This window comes from Spermophilus citellus, assembly GCF_964194105.1.
Source record: "Spermophilus citellus genome assembly, chromosome: 11".
NCBI lineage: Eukaryota > Metazoa > Chordata > Mammalia > Rodentia > Sciuridae > Spermophilus > Spermophilus citellus.
Window position 1 is genome coordinate 91,629,005 of NC_138192.1, and position 19,720 is coordinate 91,648,724.

At 37.5% G+C, this 19,720-nt stretch overlaps 1 protein-coding gene across 2 annotated transcripts in view; it reads left to right on the forward strand.

The window, feature by feature from the left end:
- Window positions 1–430: 430 nt before the first annotated feature.
- Window positions 431–19,720, forward strand: part of ANKAR (ankyrin and armadillo repeat containing) — a gene marked incomplete at its 5' end in the record, with an annotated part of 80,123 nt that continues 60,833 nt past the window's right edge. For both annotated transcript variants that reach the window (XM_081260914.1, XM_081260915.1), the window contains 4 exons: window positions 431–1,031; window positions 4,871–5,308; window positions 6,635–6,798; window positions 7,442–7,545. In XM_081260914.1, the coding sequence (XP_081117040.1) occupies window positions 431–1,031; window positions 4,871–5,308; window positions 6,635–6,798; window positions 7,442–7,545 (1,307 nt within the window). The remainder of the gene's footprint in view (window positions 1,032–4,870; window positions 5,309–6,634; window positions 6,799–7,441; window positions 7,546–19,720) is intronic.

The following is a 19,720-nucleotide window of genomic DNA, read 5'->3' on the forward strand; positions in this document are numbered from 1 at the left end:
GCCTAGCGGAGAAAACAATTACTTCATAGTAAGCGTCTGTCCTTTCCTTGCCCTTTTCAGTGTCCGTGGCAGAGGCGACCTTGGTGACCATAGGTTTTGGCCTTGAGTATGGACACACCTGGTCTCTGATTTTGAGAGGTGTGAAACCTCAGGCATGTGGTGAAGTGGGCAGAATGATTCCTATCTTGCTGAGCTGAGTTCTCCAAGTGTGATGCCCACATTAGCAGCTCTCTAAAGCTGCAATTAATTTAAGATTGAAAAAAAAAAAATGTAATGGCTGACCATGAAAAAAAATCGACCTTAAAAAGATAAAAGGTACAATTTTTTCTAGGAAAATCCAGCTTTATTCCCTTAGTGAATTTTATTGTTTTTCTTTCCTTTTAATCCATTGCAGAAAACTTCAAAAAGGACACACGACATTTACTTAGAAATGTTAAGATTGTCCAAAAAAGGAATACCCAGATTTGATCAAGTTCAAGATGAAGAAATTTACCTGGAAAATTTAGCAATACAGAGAAATGCTTCTGCTTTTTTTGAAAAATATGACCGGAGTGAAGCACAAGAGTTACTAACTACAGCACTAGTTAGCTGGTTGTCTGCCAAAGATGATGTTCGCTCTCCACTGGACATACCATGTGGACTTATGAGTCAAATGAATAACGTGGGCTTCTCTACAGCAATATTACTGACTCCTATGGACCCAAGGGCCCTATTAGACTACAGAGAAGTCCATCAGATCATAAGGGAATTGTCTATTGGAATTTATTGCTTAAATCAAATCCCTTCAATCAGTTTAGAAGCTAATTATGATCAGAGTTCTTCTTGCCAGTTACCTCCAGCTTATTATGATACCAGAATTGGGCAAATTCTGATCCATATTGACTACATGTTGAAAGCACTGTGGCATGGAATATACATGCCCAAAGAAAAACGAGCCCGATTCTCTGAATTGTGGCGTACCATTATGGACATTGATCCAGAGGGGAAACCTCAAACAAGTAAAGATATTTTTGCAGAGTTTAGTTCAGCAGGTAAGAGAATTTAATACTTCTTATTTTTATTAGAAACCATTTTTAGAATCATTTACTTTTGGCTCAGCTTATATTGCCTTTATTTTTTGATGTAAATTTCCAGTTATAGCAGTCATTTCTAAAAGATTTAATTCCAAGGACTATTTTCAATAAAACTTTTTTTTTTTTTGAAATGCCACCAAGATGCCAAGCATCTTGCCTCTTTCATCTTAATCTCCTCACTGCGGAATGGATCAGACTCCAAACCATCTGATAATTTCCAGTTTGTACTTTTTAATCTTATGGAACCTAAGCAGGAAAATCAGTAATAGAACCAAGAAAAGAGTAGAACTTGAGGGCAATGAGAAAAATCTCTCAACTTGAAAACAAAATGATTACCAGAGTGGTTAACTTTTCACATTATGGTTTTTTTATAAACCTCAAAAAAATGAATTATGTAAGAATCCAAGTTGAGAATGAATATGCACTAGCAAAACTAGATCTTGGTATTTTAGTAACATTAGGTTTCATGAAGCTTTTCTTAGTCCATTTAATTTTTATTTCTTCCTCATCAAGGCTATACTTTCTATAGCCTGAATATAAACAATAGATTCTACTTAATCTTGTTGGATCTACATCAGCTTATATAATTTTTTATCAAAGTTTTAAAAAAACGTTTTATTTATGATACCTTTGCAGAAGGTCCAGTAGAATAAGGAGAAAAATAGGACATGAGTGTCCCAAATCTTGCTGCCAACTATTTTCATTGATCAAATATATCTAATAACTTTCTAGTTGATTTCCAGAGTTTCTACATAGGCTTAAAAAATAAATCTCAATTTTTGTACATCTGCATTGTAATTTCATCTGACTGGAGGAGAGACCATAGTGATAGACTTTATCATATCTGAAACTAAAAAAAAAAGATGACAGCCCATCCTTCAGCAATTCAGATGTTTCCTTCTTAGCTATTCTTTTTATTTATTATTATTTTTGCATAAACTTACTGAGGCAGGAAAAGATTAATATTCTTCCCTAATCATCTAGATTTCCCTTGACTAAGTATATCTGATAACTGAAGCTTTTAATGGTAAAGCAGGTGAAAACTTTTATCTGAGTGGAATATACAATTGGAAAGAAAATTATTTGATAAAGTAAACACTTTAATTGGTCAGTGTAGATCTTGTTACTAGATAAAATGCCTTGAAAAGCAAATTAAAGGGCTGGGGATATAGTTCCGTTGGTAGAGTGCTTGACTCACAAGCACAAGGCCATGGGTTCAATCCCCAGTACCACCAAAAAAAAAAGAAAGAAAAGCAAATTAGTTACTTATTAGTATCTCAACAAAATTTGGAAGATTTAATATTGGTAGAACATAAATAAAATTCGTATGACAAGCTAGTTTCATAGATTTATCTTCTTTTTCTTCCTTGGGTCATTGATAGTTAAATCAGAAATTATACATACAAAAATTTGTAAAGGACTCTTATTTGATATATTTATTTTTCAAATATTCATTGAACTATTATTTCTTGTAAAGCTCCAAAATAAGGTCTGTTAAGAACAAGTAAACAATAAGCTTTAGTATAAGCTCTATGAAAATAGGGCCCAAATTACTTTATTTATTCTTGTAAGTTTAGTGTTTAAATATTTGTTAAATTGCATTAAATGAATTGAATCAATGAATAATTACATGGGGAATAAATAGTTATACATAATATTAGGAGGGTTTCTACCATTATTGGTAGATCAGATTGGAGATTAAATATAACATGAGTATCCCCCAGGAATTTAATCATTTTTACTGAGAGAGAAGCCCCCCAATAAGGGTGTCACATCTCTATTCTCATAATAGAGAATATCATGACATGCAGGCCACCTAAAATTTCCTGTATATCGTGCTCCACATTTAGAATATCCCGGGTGTCCAGCTGCTATGGGATCTAAATACGATGGCTACAATTGGGTAGTCATCCCTAAATACCACCTCCAGCACTACACAACACCTCTAAATCTCAGAAGCTGAAATACAGAGGTGTTTGTTTGCTATCTGTACCATTAACTACAGTATGTATGTCTGAAATGCTGTGAAGTTCAAGTGCGTAATGACAGGAAGGAAACCTAACTCACCTCTACCGGCTGGGTTTCCAGAGGTGTTAAGTACCTCCATGACTCAAAGGTAGCTGAGATAACTAATAGCTCTCATTTCTATGCAAGCTAATCAACTTAGTTGAGAGTAGGTTCTAAGAGTAGTCAGAAATTCTCTCTTGGCTGGTGTTAACACCATCTGAATAGATACAAAGTACCTAGAATTGGAGGGTCATTGGACCCTAAAAGAATATAGCTAGCTGTATCTGGAACCTAAAGGACACTGTCTTATTCAGTTTCTTAATTAGGGTGATTAGGGTCAAGAAGTACAAAACAGGGCTGGGCTACATTTCAGTGTCAGAGCACTTGCCTAGCACATGTGAGGTACTGGGTTCAATCCTTAGCACTGCATGAAAATAAATAAAATAAAGGCATGCTGTTCATCTACAATTACAAAAAAATATTTTTAAAATATAAACATTGCCAGTAATATCCAGTGAATTCTGTTAGGTTTTGCATTTCTTTGATTGGTCTGGTCTTTCTTCTCAAAGGCATATTTTGGCATCATGTAGATTCATCTGTGAAGATAATGTGGCATGACCACAGTCTTTAAAAATGTTAAATTTCATCCAGAAATGCTTTCACTGACAGTAGTTTAGGACCTCCAAAACCAGTTAAGACATGTAAATAAAATACAAATAAATTAAGACATTATTCTCATATCATGACACTTCTAGCCTGCAGGAATGCACCATCTGTGAACCAGGAAATGAACCTTCACCAGGCACCAAATCTGACTTCATCTTGTACTTGCCAGCCTCCGGAACTATTAGAAATAAATTTCTATTGTTTCTAAGCTACTTATTTTTGCTATATTTTGTTATAGTAGCTCAAATGGATTAAGACAGGATAGAAGAGAAGACTGCCTATCCATCTATTGGTTCCTGTCCCCCGTTAGTGAAAGAGTGGTTAATGTTTTCACTTTTTCAGATTTGCTCATGTATCAGAAAGGCTGGATGGGTTCTATCAGGATTTCCACACAGTAATAGTAACTCTCCATTGGCATGCTCAAGGAACTGATATCGAATCTTGTAGTTGCAGCTGTATGGTGGCAAGCTGGCAGCATGATTGTACCTCATCATTCTAGTTGGGAAAACAACACCTCCATTCTTTTTTTGAGGGTGGGCGGGTACTAGAAATTGAACTCAGGGGCACTCAACCACTGTGCCACATCCCCAGCCCTATTTTGTATTTTATTTAGAGACAGGGTCTCAATGAGTTGCTTAGTGCCTTGCTTTTGCTGAGGCTGGCTTTGAACTCACAATCATCCTGTCTCAGCCTCCCAAGCAGTTGGGATTACAGACATGCACCACCACACATGCGCCACCACACCTGGCTAGCACCTCCATTCTTGACATCAATGGAAACTTGGTTCAAACCTTGTGATTAAAATTAACCATGCAATGCCTTAAATACAGCGCTACAGTGGGTTTCCCATGAACTGTGCAGGAAGTCAACTCTTTTTTTCTGAGAGCAGACTACTGGGAATCAGTCTTGGCCTAGTTAAATTTTATCTATCAGTTCAAAACCACATTTTAGAAACTCACTCAGTCATCTGTTCATCTTGTGTTTTTTTATTAGCATTTATTATTCCCTTACTGTCATCCTAACAGGATTTCAAGATGAAACCATGTGTACATTCTGCTGTATTTATCCAGAAGCCACATATGAAACTTTTACTATTTAAATTTTTTTCTTGTTTTTCTGTGAAGGTGTGACTGATATTACAAAAGATCCAGACTTTGATGGAATCTATGATGAAGACTTGAATGAAGATCCAACATATGATCCCAATAGTCCTGAAGAAAAAGCTGTATTTATGAAATATGCTGAATATATTATGCTAAAGTTGACATTCAGTACCACACAAGTTCAACAATATGAAAATGTCTTTATATTTGATACAGCCTATTGGCTTACCAATGCTATACAATGTAATCAGGATTATCTTGATATCTGTACCTACCAGAGATTACAGCAAAGGTTGTATCTTCAAAAAAAACTTATTCAAAAACACTTTGAGAAGAAAAGTGAAATCAGAAGAGGCATAGGCTATCTAAAGTTGATATGTTTTCTGATTCCATTTTTACTGAGTTTAAAAAAGAAAATGAAAGTCCCATACTTAAATGGTCTGCTTCAGCCTTTTTCAGGTAAGATACCACCAAAAGTCAAATATAAGATATACATTAAATATATATTTAAATTCAGTTTTTTCAAGTATGTGGTTCTAGGCATGTAAAATGTTAAGAATAAGAAAACAAAATTTAATGTCTCCAATGTAATGAAAAATATGTGACATACATAATTATTTTTATATACTATGCATTTTGTGTTCTCAAAATGCATTATAGGGGATAGGGTTGTGGCTCAGCAGTAGAGTGCTAGCCTAGCAAATGCGAGGCACTAGGTTTGATTCTCAGCATCACATAAAAATAAATAAAAGTATTGTGTCCAACTACAACTAAAAATATATTTTTAAAAAATGCATTATGGGGTTGTAGCTCAGGATTATCTTGATATCTGTACCTACCAGAGATTACAGCAAAGGTTGTATTTTGTAGAGTGTTTGCCTCAAATGTGTGAGGCACTGGGTTCCATCCTCAACACCACATAGAAACAAATAAATAAAATAAAGATATTGTGTCCACCTACAACTAAAAAATAATTTAAAAAAAATGCATCATGGCCGGGCTTGGTGGCATATGCCTGTAACCCCAGCGGCTCCGGAAACTGAGGCAGGAGGATAGAGAGTTCAAAACCAGCCTCAGCAACAGCAAGGCCCTAAGCAATTTGTAAGAACCTGTTTCTAAAATACAAAAAACAGCTGGGGATACTCAGTGGTTGAATGCCCCTGAGTTCAATCCCTGGGCCCCCTGCCAAAAAAATGGGTTATATACCTTATATTGATGAAACCATCCACTAATTTTTCAGTCAGAATATTGAACAAATCTATTCCTTGCTGTTATCTTAGAAAATTGTTATTTTAAATAAGTTATATGTATGGTTTCATTACTTTCCAGAAATATAGACTGGTTATTTTTTTCATTTGAGAAATATCCATCTATTTATTTATAGTGTCTCCTTTTACCTAAACTAACTCAGGTAACTTTTTGTTTATTTAACCAAAGATTTCTAATGCACCAAATTTCAATCTTTTGTGATAATTAGGGGTAAAATATCAGTCTTGAGCTCATTCACAGAAATTAGCAAGTAGAATAATGTTTTGACTATACCTTTGAGATCTCTGTACACTAAAACTACAGAAATGACCAAAATGCATGATATAAATATATTCTTAATGTCATGTATATAAAGAACATAAGTAATTTTATAAATTGTAATTGCCAAAATTTTAATTTCATGTGAAATTTTTTTAACTTTGCTTATATGAAGAAAATTTAGATCTTCCAAATATGACTGTTGATGTGTTATTAACTTTTTAAATAAAATTTTTGTGTTTGTTTTAATTTTTGGAGATGACAAGGTCAAGACCGAGCGAGAACTGCCTCCATTTATTTATGGACGAGATTTTAAATGCCAGCATTTTCACTACAAAGAGAATCAATATTTTCATGTTCATGGAGGAATTGAATTTGATATCAGTACCCCTTCAATTGAGAGTGCTTTGGAAGATTTTAAGGTTTAAATTATTATCATTCCTGACATGGTTTGTTGTTTCACAACTCTTTTTATCCTATTTTTCAACCAGAAAAAGCTTATGTTGGAACAGGCACTGTGTAATTATTCTTACAACTCACCTAATTTTTTCACACATTATTTTGACATACATGAATTAAGTAATATCCAAGGAACTATGTTGTATGTCAGGGATAAAGTGACAAATAACTAGGTATGTTTATTATCCTGTCAGAATTACATATTTCCAATGGAACATATTTGTCTCAGAATAGTTAAGAGTAAAGTAGAAAACTATGAATATACTGACTAAAATTCTTCCATTTCCCTCCAAGATTAATCTTAGAAAAGACACCTTCTAGTTTGGGAATAGTAATTATTCACCTGAGATTTCATATAGACATCACACATTTCAATTGTCATTGATTCTTTACTATAATTTTAATAATTTATTATATTTTTTTCCTTTTGTGTTGTATCCTTCATTCTCAAAGGAGGGATTGGATGCATACAGTTATTACTACCAGGATTTTCTAAGCTACTATATTAAAAATTTGTCATTTATAAGTATATAATTTCATTTAAAGTAGTCATAATTTTTAAATTTGTTTAAAGATATGTACTTAGTAACATAACTCATATTTTAGAAAAATTTAGAGAAAATACGGGATTGTGCTGCTAATACGTTTGCAGATGATTCAGGCTACAAAGAATATTACTCAATACCAGTTATGGAATTTCATGGGAAAAGGTAAGGAACTTTCAGTAGTTATTCACACTAACCACATATTGTACATTAGCAGGAAACAGGGAAAGTGTCAAAATGCTCAGGCTAACTTAAAACCTTATGTTGGTGATCCTAGAACAATAATGGCCTCATTCAAGGCCAACATCATACTGCCTCAACAAAGTATTGTTATTGTTGTTATTTCTGAACTTTGATACATTCTGTATGTTAATCCTTAGAGTTTATAATTAGCGTAGTGGTTAAATTGAAATGGAGATGGGAAGCAAATCCTCTGGGGTAACTGAAAGCAGTAGAGTTGTTATACAACACTTCATTTCCAAAAAGAATATGGCTTAAAGTCCTTTTCTACCAGTTTGTTGTGCCTGTCAATTTTTTGAAGTGGTATGTTTCCTCCCAGTATATCTAAGATCTTGTATGTGCTGTATTCTTGAATTTTCACACTTTCAACACTGAATTTTGGAAATATGAGATTTAGAGCTTAGAAGAAACATCTGGATTACAGGTTGAGAATTAAAAGCATATAAGAAGATTTTGTTTGTTTGAAGGTGTGGAGGTAGTTGAGAGGATAGGACCAAGTCTAGAACTCTGGAGCATAGTAACTTTTAAGAGAGGTGAGAAGAGGGAGAAAAGGAGTTTGAGAGGGACTGATACAGGTAGACGAGAACCAGGAGTGTGTGACAGCATGGAAGCCAAATGGGAAGAATTTTAAGAATATGGAAACAGGTAAAAGCATCAAATGCAACAGAGAAAAAAAATACTGAGTCAATTTCAGACTGGTGATTTAATCAGAGAATTTTAGTGGAGTTTTGGTTAAAGAGTATACTTACCAAATTTCTAGAGATATATGACCTACCCAAATTAAATTAGGAGGACATAGAAAATTTCAACAAATCAATTGCAAGCAATGAAATTAAAGACACCATCAAAAGTCTACCAACAAAGAAAAGTCCAGGACCAGATGGATTCTTAGATGAGTTCTATCAGACTTTCAAAGGAGAAAGAATACCAGTCCTCCTCAAATTATTCCATGAACTAGAAAAGGACAGAACCTTTCCAAATTCATTCTATAGAGCTAGTATCACCCTGATACCAAAACCAGACAAAGACACACCAAGGAAAGAATATTTCAGACTAATATCCCAGATGAACAGAGATGTAAAACCTCTTTAAAAATACTGGAAAATCGCATATAAAAACATATTAAAAAGATAGTGCACCATGATCAAGTAGTTCATCCCAGGGATGCAAGGTTGGTTCACCATGAGGAAATGAAGAAATGGGTGAGCATCCTGGAAAGGAGATCAGGAAAGCCGGCCTGGGAGAAGCAGAAACCACAGAAGGGCTGAAAGAGGGCACAGCCTGAAGGCTTCAGGATGGGTGTGGATGGGGTGGGGACTAGGACCCCAGCAAGGAGCCCAGGCAAGGGACCTAGAGGAGGGCCCATCATTGTTAATAGACTTAAAGACGAGAATCACATGATTATCTCAGTAAATGTCGAAAAAGCATTTGACAAATATAGCAACAATTCATGTTCAAAACACTAGAAAATCTAGGGATAAAAGGAATATACCTCAACATTGTAAAAGCTATATATGCTAAATTCAAGGCCAACATCATTCTATATGGACAAAAATTGAAAGCATTCCCTCTAAAAATGAATAAGACAGGCATACCCTTTTTCACAACTTCTGTCCAATATAGTCTTAGAAACTCTACCCAGAGCAATTAGACAAAAGAAAGAAATTAAAGGGAGAAAAATAGGAAAAGAACTCAAACTATCCCTATTTGCTGACCACATGATTCTCTATTTAGAAGACCCAAAAACTCTACCAGAAAACTTCTAGAACTCACAAATGAATTCAGCAAAGTAGCAGAATATAAAATTAACACCCATAAATCAATTGCAATCCTAAACATCAGTGATGAATCAACTGAAAGAGAAATTAGGAAAACTATCCCATTCACAATAACCTCAAATAAGATAGAATATTTGGGAATTAATCTAACAAAAGAGGTGAAAGACCTCTATAATAAACCACAGAACACTAAAGAAACAAATTGAAGAAGATCTTACAAGATGGAAAGAAACAAATTGAAGATCTTACAAGATGGAAAGATCTCCTTTGGTCTTGGATAGGCAAAATTAATATTGTCAAGATGGCCATACTACCAAAAGCACTGCACAAATTTAATGCAATTTTTATTAAAATTCCAGTGATGTTCTTTGTAGAACTAGAAAATGCCATCATGAAATTCATTTGGAAAAATAAGAGGACCAGAAAAGCCAAAGCAATCCTTAGCAAGAAAAATGAAGAAGAAGGCTTCACAATACCAGACCTTAAATTATACTATAGAGCTATAGTAACAAGAACTATGGGGAAGTGGCAAGCACCTCACTAGGGGATTCTTCTTCCTGCCCATGAGGGTGTAAATCGCCAGAGAAAATGTCAGATATAATTAGTGAAGAACAAAAGACAAAAAAATAAAATCAGAGTTATAGTTTTAAGGTAGAGTGCTTGATAAATCCAGCCCAAACAGGAGCTGGAGCTAGGCAATTTAAAAATTACTCCCATCTATGTTTTTTTTTTCCAAAGTCAGGAATAAGGTTTTAGGGGTAGAGTCTTGTTTTATGATGTCTTAGAGTCAGCAGGTTGATTGGCATCTTAGCAGGTAACATCCTTTTCTGAGAGGCTGTGTGGCTACAGCAGGTCACCGCATCTCAGGTTCTGTGGGACCTGGGGCAGAGCTTGGACAGGGCTCACAATATGTCTGGGCAGTCTTGGCTGGAGGAAATTTCCACTAGAAGTTCCCAGACACCAGATTCTCCTATTCACTAGGATGCGATGCTGACGTAGTCCACACATAGCCTACAGATGGCTCTCAAAAAAAAGGAGCATGGTATTGGCACCAAAACAGATATGAAGACCAGTGGTATAGAATAGAAGACACAGAGACAAGCCCACATAAATACAGTTATCTCATACTAGACAAAGTCACCATAAACATACAGTGAAGAAAAGACAGTCTCTCCAACAAATAGTGCTGGAAATCCATGTGTAACAAAATAAAAATTTTTTTTAATAAAATTGACATGTAACAGAATGGGGAAAAAATATTTGTCACATGAACCTCAGATATAGCACTAATCTCCAGGAAATACAAAGAACTCAAAAAACTTAACACACACCAAAAAAAAAATAACCCATTCAATAAATGGGCATAGGAACTGAATAGATACTTCACAGAAGAAGAAATACAATCAGTCGACAAATAATGAAAAAATGTTCAACATCTCTACCAATTAGAGAAATGCAAATAAAAACTACTCTGAGATTCCATCTCACTCTAGTCAGAATGGCCATTATCAAAATACAAGTAACAAGAAATGTTGGCTAGATTGTCAGGGGGAGGAGTACACTCATACATTGCTGAAGAGACTGCAAATTGGTGCAATCACTCTGGAAAGCAGTATGGAGATTCCTCAGAAAACTTGGAATGGAACCACCATTTGACCCAATTATCCCACTCCTAGTTTTATATCAAAGGACTTAAAATCAGCATACTACAGTGATGAAGCCATGCCAATATTTATAGCAGCTCAATTCAAAATAGCTAAAACTATGGAACCAACCTAGGTGCCCTTCAACAGATGAATGCATAAAGAAAATGTGATACATATACACAATGGAATATTACTCAGCCTTAAAGAAGAATAAAATTATGGCATTTGCTGGTAAAAGGATGAAACTGAGACTATCATGCTAAGTGAATAAGGCAATCCCCCAAAAACCAAAGGCCAAATATTCTCTTTGATATGCAGATGCTGACTCACAATAGGAAAGGGTCTGGAGAGTGGAGGTTCATTGGATTGGATGAGATGAATGGGGTGGAAGGGAAAGACAGTAGAATGAATTGGACATAACTTTCCTATGTTCATATATAATACACAACCAGTGTAACTCCACATAATGTACAACCACAAGAATGGGAAGTTATACTCTATGTATGTATGATATGTCAAAATACATTCTACTGTCATGTATAACTAAAAAGAACAACAACCAAAGAGAATGTATTTACCATGAGTTGAAGGGTATATGGGGAAAAATTAATGAGATGGAGAGGTAAAAGTAGAGTTTATTAATTTGTTTCAAGATGCAGGACAATGAGGAAAATAAGAGAACTAAGGCATAGGGAAATGCAGCATAAAAGATAAAAGGTGGATCTTCCTGTTGAATACTGCCTGGGTGAACATATGATACTAGAGCTGAAGTCAAAGACTATGTGACTAGTGTCCTCCATGATTTTGAAGGATGTAGGTCAGCACATGGATGGAGATATTTTTGAGGATATATTTACTTTTATTTGAGAGTGTCATTCCACCATACATGGAATCCACATACCAGATCTCATGCCTCTGGAATGGCCAGGTAGTGCACATCTCTCTTCAGGTGAAATCTCTGGCTCACAGACAGAGCTCCCATTGATACACTTGATCTTTGCCCAAGCTGAATAATGTCCTGGAGACATTTATATGTAAACCTTTACTCTTCTGGTTCTGTCAGGCTTCTGGGACACCAGCATTCCTGGAACTACAGGGAAGCAGGTAGGATATAAGTTACACTTGGTGAGAGGTTGTTTGGGTGCAGGAGTGTGGTTGATGTACGCATACTGCCAATGTAAGAGACTCTGTCATGTTGTTGCAATGGGATTTCATAGTGGAACTGTTTCTTTAGTTTCTGACTAAAGCGTGTTTGGTCACCAATGTTGGTGAATGATAGGTTAATTGATATGAATTTTCAGAACCAAAATAAGCTTTTTTTTTCTGACCCCAGCCAGCATGAAGTAAAAGGAAGAACCCACAAGTAGAGTGATCTAATAATATCTTGTTGTTCTCAATACCAATTACTAGAGGACCTCAGTCCCCTATAAAATCCAACCCCCATAAAAATATTCCTAGAATCTCATATACTAATGGGTGAGTATTCTCAGCTACCATGAGATATTTTCAGTTTCCTCCTTTCCTGCTCTGTCTTCTTGTGATTCACCACTGGGTCTCCAAAGCCCAATAAGCCCCAAGAAGGCAAACACAATGCCATTGTTATCTCTGACACTGTAGCTTCTGGTTGTGGGGCTGGAGTCATCTCTAGGGCCGGCTCCTTTTGATGCCTGGAAAGTTGAATGCATTGACTGTGAGACTTGTTAAAACCTATTCAACAAAGTAAGAATTCCTTGCCCAATTTATTGGTTTCAAAGATGTGCTGCATTAAAACTCTAATAATTTGGTGAAAAACTGCTTTTTTCAGTCATTTTGCTTGTGGTTGTTCTTTTCTGTAGCGTGGAAATCATTCTAAATCGGGATGGACTAGAGAGTAATCCAAAAGATTGAAAGCATGCCATCTCTGGGGCTGGGGATGTGGCTCAAGCGGTAGCGCGCTCGCCTCGCATGCGTGCGGTCCAGGTTCGATCCTTAGCACCACATACCAACAAAGATGTTGTGTCCGCCGAGAACTAAAAAATAAATATTAAAAATCCTCTCTCTCTCTCTCTCTCTCTCTCTCTCTCCCCCCCTCCCCTCTCTCACTCTCTCTTTAAAAAAAAAAAAAAAAAGAAAGCATGCCATCTCAAAATCTTTTCCCTTCTTTGTTTCTAGGGGCATTTTTTTTTAAATTTATTGTTGGTCGTTCAAAACATTACAAAGTTCTTAATATATCATATTTCACAATTTGATTCAAGTGGGTTATGAACTCCCATTTTTACCCCGTATACAGATTGCAGAATCACATCAGTTACACTTCCATTGATTTACAAATTGCCTTTCTAGTGTCTGATGTATTCTGCTGTTTATCCTATTCTCTACTATCCCCCTTCCCCTCCCCTCCCCTCCCCTCCCCTTTTCTCTCTCTACCCCCTCTACTGTAAATCATTTCTTCACTTGTATTATTTTTCTCTTACCCCTCCTTTCCTCTTATATGTAATTGTGTATGACCCTGAGGCTCACCTTCCAATTCCATGCGATGTCCCTTCTCTCTCCCTTTCCCTCCCACCTATCATCCCTGTTTAATGTTAATCTTCTTCTCAAGCTCTTCGTCCCTACCCTGTCCTTGGTTACTCCCCTTATATCAAAGAAGTCATTTGGCATTTGTTTTTTAAGGATTGGCTAGCTTCGCTTAGCATAATATGCTCTAATGCCATCCATTTCCCTCCAAATTCTATGATTTTGTCATTTCTTAATGCAGAGTAATACTCCATTGTGTATAAATGCCACATTTTTTTTATCCATTCATCTATTGAAGGGCATCTAGGTTGGTTCCACAATCTTGCTATCGTGAATTGTGCTGCTATGAACATCGATGTAGCAGTGTCCCTGTAGCATGCTCTTATTAGGTCTTTAGGGAATAGACCGAGAAGGGGAATAGCTGGGTCAAATTGGTGGTTCCATTCCCAGCTTTCCAAGAAATCTCCATACTGCTTTCCAAATTGGCTGCACCAATTTGCAGTCCCACCAACAATGAACAAGTGTACCCTTTTCCCCACATCCTCGCCAGCACTTGTTGTTGTTGGACTTCCTAATGGCTGCCAATCTTACTGGAGTGAGATGGTATCTTAGGGTGGTTTTGATTTGCATTTCTCTGACTGCTAGCGATGGTGAGCATTTTTTCATGTACTTGTTAATTGATTGTATGTCCTCCTCTGAAAAGTGTCTGTTCAGGTCCGTGGCCCATTTGTTGATTGGGTTGTTTGTTATCTTATTATCTAATTTTTTGAGTTCCTTGTATACTCTGGATATTAGGGCTCTATCTGAAGTGTGTGGAGTAAAGATTTGTTCCCAGGATGTAGGCTCCCTGTTTATCTCTCTTATTGTTTCTTTTGCTGAGAAAAAACTTTTTAGTTTGAGTAAGTCCCATTTGTTGATTCTAGTTGTTAACTCTTGCGCTATGGGTGTCCTATTGAGGAATTTGGAGCCCGACCCTACAGTATGTAGATCATAGCCAACTTTTTCTTCTATCAGACGCCGTGTCTCTGATTTAATATCGAGCTCCTTAATCCATTTTGAGTTAACTTTTGTGCATGGCGAGAGAAAGGGATTCAGTTTCATTTTGATGCAAATGGATTTCCAGTTTTCCCAGCACCATTTGTTGAAGATGCTATCCTTCCTCCATTGCATGCTTTTAGCCCCTTTATCAAATATAAGATAGTTGTAACTTTGTGGATTAGTCTCTGTACCCTCTCTTCTGTACCATTGGTCCACCCGCCTGTTTTGGTACCAGTACCATGCTGTTTTTGTTACTATTGCTCTGTAGTATAGTTTGAAGTCTGGTATCGCTATACCGCCTGATTCACACTTCCTGCTTAGCATTGTTTTTGCTATTCTGGGTCTTTTATTATTCCATATGAATTTCATGATTGTTTTATCTATCTCTACAAGAAATGCTGTTGGGATTTTGATTGGGATAACATTGAACTTATAGAGAACTTTTGGTAATATCGCCATTTTGATGATGTTAGTTCTTCCTATCCATGAACAAGGAATATTTTTCCATCTTCTGAGGTCTTCTTCTATATCTCTCTTTAGGGTTCTGTAGTTTTCATTGTATAGGTCTTTCACCTCTTTTGTTAGGTTAATTCCCAAGTATTTTATTTTTTGGGGGGATATTGTGAATGGAGTAGTTGTCCTCATTTCCGTTTCAGAGGATTTGTCGCTGATATACAAGAATGCATTTGATTTATGCGTGTTGATTTTATATCCTGCCACTTTGCTGAATTCATTTATTAGCTCTAATAGTTTCTTTGTAGACCCTTTTAGGTCTTCTAGGTATAGAATCATGTCTTCTGCAAATAGTGATAATTTAAGTTCTTCTTTTCCTATTTTTATGCCTTTAATTTCTTTCATCTGTCTAATTGCTCTGGCCAGTGTTTCGAGGACTATGTTGAACAGAAGTGGTGAGAGAGGGCATCCCTGTCTTGTACCAGATCTTAGAGGGAATGCCTTCAATTTTTCTCCATTCAGAATGATGCTGGCCTGTGGCTTATCATAGATTGCTTTTACAGTGTTGAGGTATGATCCTGTTATCCCTAATTTTTCTAGAGTTTTGAACATAAAGGGATGCTGTACTTTGTCGAATGCTTTTTCTGCATCTATCGAGATGATCATATGGTTCTTATTTTTAAGTCTATTGATGTGGTGAATAACATTTATTGATTTCTGTATATTGAACCAGCCTTGCATCCCAGGGATGAATCCTACTTGATCATGGTGTATAATTTTTTTTATATGATTTTGAATCCGATTCGCCAGAATTTTATTGAGGATTTTTGCATCTTGGTTCATTAGAGATATTGGTCTGTAGTTTTCTTTCTTTGAAGTGTCTCTGTCTGGTTTTGGCATCAGGGTGATGTTGGCCTCGTAGAATGTATTTGGAAGTTCTCCCTCTTTTTCTATTTCCTGGAATAGCTTGAAAAGTATTGGTGTTAGTTCCTCTTTAAAGGTTTTGTAAAACTCTGCTGTATACCCATCTGGTCCTGGGCTTTTCTTAGTTGGTAGTCTTTTGATGGTTTCTTCTATTTCCTCTATTGTTATTGGTCTGTTTAGGTCGTCTATATCTTCCTGACTCAATCTGGGCAGATCATATGACTTAAGAAATTTATCGATGCCTTCACTATCTTCTATTTTATTGGAGTATAAGGGTTCAAAATAATTTCTGATTATCTTCTGTATTTCTGAAGTGTCTGTTGTGATATTGCCTTTTTCATCCCGTATGCTAGTAATTTGGGTTCTCTCTCTTCTTCTCTTCGTTAGCATGGCTAAGGGTCTGTCGATTTTATTTATTTTTTCAAAGAACCAACTTTTGGTTTTGTCAATTTTTTCAATTGTTTCTTTCGTTTCAATTTCATTAATTTCCGCTCTGATTTTAATTATTTCTTGCCTTCTACTTCTTTTGCTATTGTTTTGCTCTTCTTTTTCTAGGATTTTGAGATGAAATATGAGATCATTTATTTGTTGGTTTTTTCTTTTTTTAAGGAATGAGCTCCAAGCAATGAATTTTCCTCTTAGAACTGCTTTCAATGTGTCCCATAGATTCTGATATGTTGTGTCTGTGTTTTCATTTAACTCTAAGAAGATTTTAATTTCCTCCTTAATGTCTTCTATAACCCATTGATCATTCAGTAACCTATTGTTCATTCTCCAAGTGATGCATGATTTTTCCTTCCTTCTTTTATCGTTGATTTTCAGTTTCATTCCATTATGATCAGATAAGATGCATGGTATTATCTCTACTCCTTTATATTGTCTAAGAGTTGCCCTGTGACATAATATATGATCTATTTTTGAGAAGGATCCATGTGCTGCTGAGAAAAAAGTGTAACTGCTTGATGTTGGGTGGTATATTCTATATATGTCAATTAAGTCTAGGTTGTTAATTGTGTTATTGAGTTCTATAGTTTCCTTATTTAACTTTTGTTTGGAAGATCTGTCCAGTGGTGAGAGAGGTGTGTTGAAGTCTCCCATGATTATTGTATGGTGGTCTATTAGACTCTTGAACTTGAGAATCAAGTTTGCTTGATGAACGTAGCTGCACTATTGTTTGGGGCATATATATTTATGATTGTTATGTCTTGTTGGTGTATGGATCCCTTGAGCAGTATGCAGTGTCCTTCTTTATCCCTTTTGATTAACTTTGGCTTGAAATCTATTTTGTTTGATATGAGTATGGACACTCCTGCTTATTTCCGCAGTCCATATGAGTGGAATGATTTTTCCCAGCCTTTCACCTTCAGTCTATGTATATCTTTTCCTATCAAATGCGTCTCCTGTAGGCAACATATTGTTGGGTCTTGTTTTGTGATCCATTCAACTAGCCTGTGTTTCTTAATTGGTGAGTTTAAGCCATTAACATTTAGGGTTATTATTGAGATATGGTTTGTTCCTCCAGCCATATTTGTTTATTAATGTTACTAAACCTGATTTGTTTTCCTCTTTGATTACTTTCCCCCCTTTACTGTCCTACCTCCCACTGATGGTTTTCAGTGTTGTTTTCGATTTCCTCTTCCTGTAATGTTTTGCCAAGGATTTTTTGAAGAGATGGTTTTCTAGCTGCGAATTCTTTTAACTTTTGTTTATCGTGGAAGGTTTTAATTTCATCTTCCATCCTGAAGCTTAATTTCGCCGGATACACGATTCTTGGTTGGAACCCATTTTCTTTTAGTATTTGAAATATGTTATTCCAGGATCTTCTAGCTTTCAGAGTCTGTGTTGAGAGATCAGCTGTTATCCTGATTGGTTTACCCCTAAATGTAATCTGCTTTCTTTCTCTTGTAGCTTTTAAAATTCTCTCCTTATTCTGTATGTTGGGCATCTTCATTATAATGTGTCTAGGTGTGGATCTCTTATGATTTTGCACTTACGGCGTCCTGTAGGCTTCTAGGATTTGGGATTCTGTTTCATTCTTCAAGTCTGGGAAGTTTTCTCGTATTATTTCATTGAATAGATTGTTTATTCCTTTGGTTTGGAGCTGTGTGCCTTCCTGAATCCCAATGACTCTTAAGTTTGGTCTTTTAATGTTATCCCATATTTCTTGGATGTTCTGTTCATGGTTTCTTAGCAGACTTGCTGAGCTGTCTATGTTCTCTTCAAGTTGAAATACTTTGTCTTCATTGTCTGATGTTCTATCTTCTAAGTGATCTACTCTGCTGGTAGTATTGTCAATTGAGGTTTTAAGTTGGTTTATTGCTTCCTGCATTTCTAGGATTTCTATTTGTTTGTTTTTTATTATCTCTATCTCACTGTGAAATTGATCTTTTACTTCCTGGATTTGTTTATGTAGTTCCTTGTCAAAGTGATCTTTCATTGTCTGGTTTTGCTGTCTCATGTCTTCCTTGAGACTCCAGATCATCTGAAGCATGTATATCCTGAACTCTTTATCAGACATTCTATCTGTTGCAGCTATTACCTCTTCTAGAGTTGAGTTGACCTGCATTGCTTGTGGTCCTTTCTTTCCTTGTCGTTTCATACTGCTCTCATTTCTTTCTGCTTGGTGAAATTGATGTGTTTTTGAAATTTTCCCCCTATTTATTTATATTGCTCTTGTATAGTTGGGAGATCTCTCTTGCAGGGTGGGTAGTGGCTGTGCTCCTACTCTAATTAGGGTGATCTATCTACCACGCTGGTTGGTCGCAGGTCTGCCCACCCTGCGGGCACGGGTGGCGGTTCTACTCTGCCCCCACTCCAATTGTGGTGACGTAACTACCACGCCCTCGGGTCGTTGGACCTGATCCGGATGTGGGCGGCAGCTCTGCTCCGCCCCTACTCCAATTGGTGTGACGTGTCTACCACGCTGGTCGGCCTCTAAGCCTGTTCCACCGGTGGGTCGCAGATCTGCCTACCTTGCGGGCTCGGGCGGCAGTTCTGCTCAACCCCCACTCCCAGTGGGGGTACCTAACTGCCTCTCCAACGGGTCGCTGGGCCTTTTCCGGACACGGGCGGCGGCTCTGCTCAACTCCCACTCCAATCAGTGTGACGTGACTGCCTCGATGCTACTTGTCCACCACATTGGCAGGCTGCCGGGCCTGTCCTGCCAGTGGGTCGCAGGTCTGCTTACCTTGCAGGTTCAGACGGCGGCTCTTCACAGCCCCCACTCCAAATGGGGTGACTTGGCTACCATGCAGTCGGGTTGCTGGTCCTGTTCCAGGCGTGGGCGGCTACTCTCCTCGGCCCCAGCTGCAGTTGGGGTGTCGTGATACCACGCCGGCGGGTCACTTGGCCTGCTCTGGGCGCAGGTGGCAGTTCCACTCTGCCCCCCAGGCCCCCACAGCACCCAGCAGGACCCGGACCGAGAAGCAGACCCTGTAGGTTCCCCAGCCCTGGGCCAAAGCAGCTTTGGGAGCCAGAACCCGGCCTCTCCGATCCCAGCCACGCTCTGCTAGGAGCAGGCTCCACAGAGCAACCGCCGCGGATTCCCAAGCCCCAGGCCAAAGCAGCCCCGGGAGACCGAGCCTGGCCACTCCAAACTCTCCCAGCTCGGTGCACGCTCTGCTAGGAGCAGGGTCAAAGACGCAGTCCCCGCGGGCTCCCCAGCCCCGGGCCAAAACTGTTCCGGGAGTCAGAGCGCCGCGGCCCCTCAGCGCACGTTCCACCTGGAGCTGGCGTCAGCTTGCAGTCCCCACGGGTTCCCCAGCC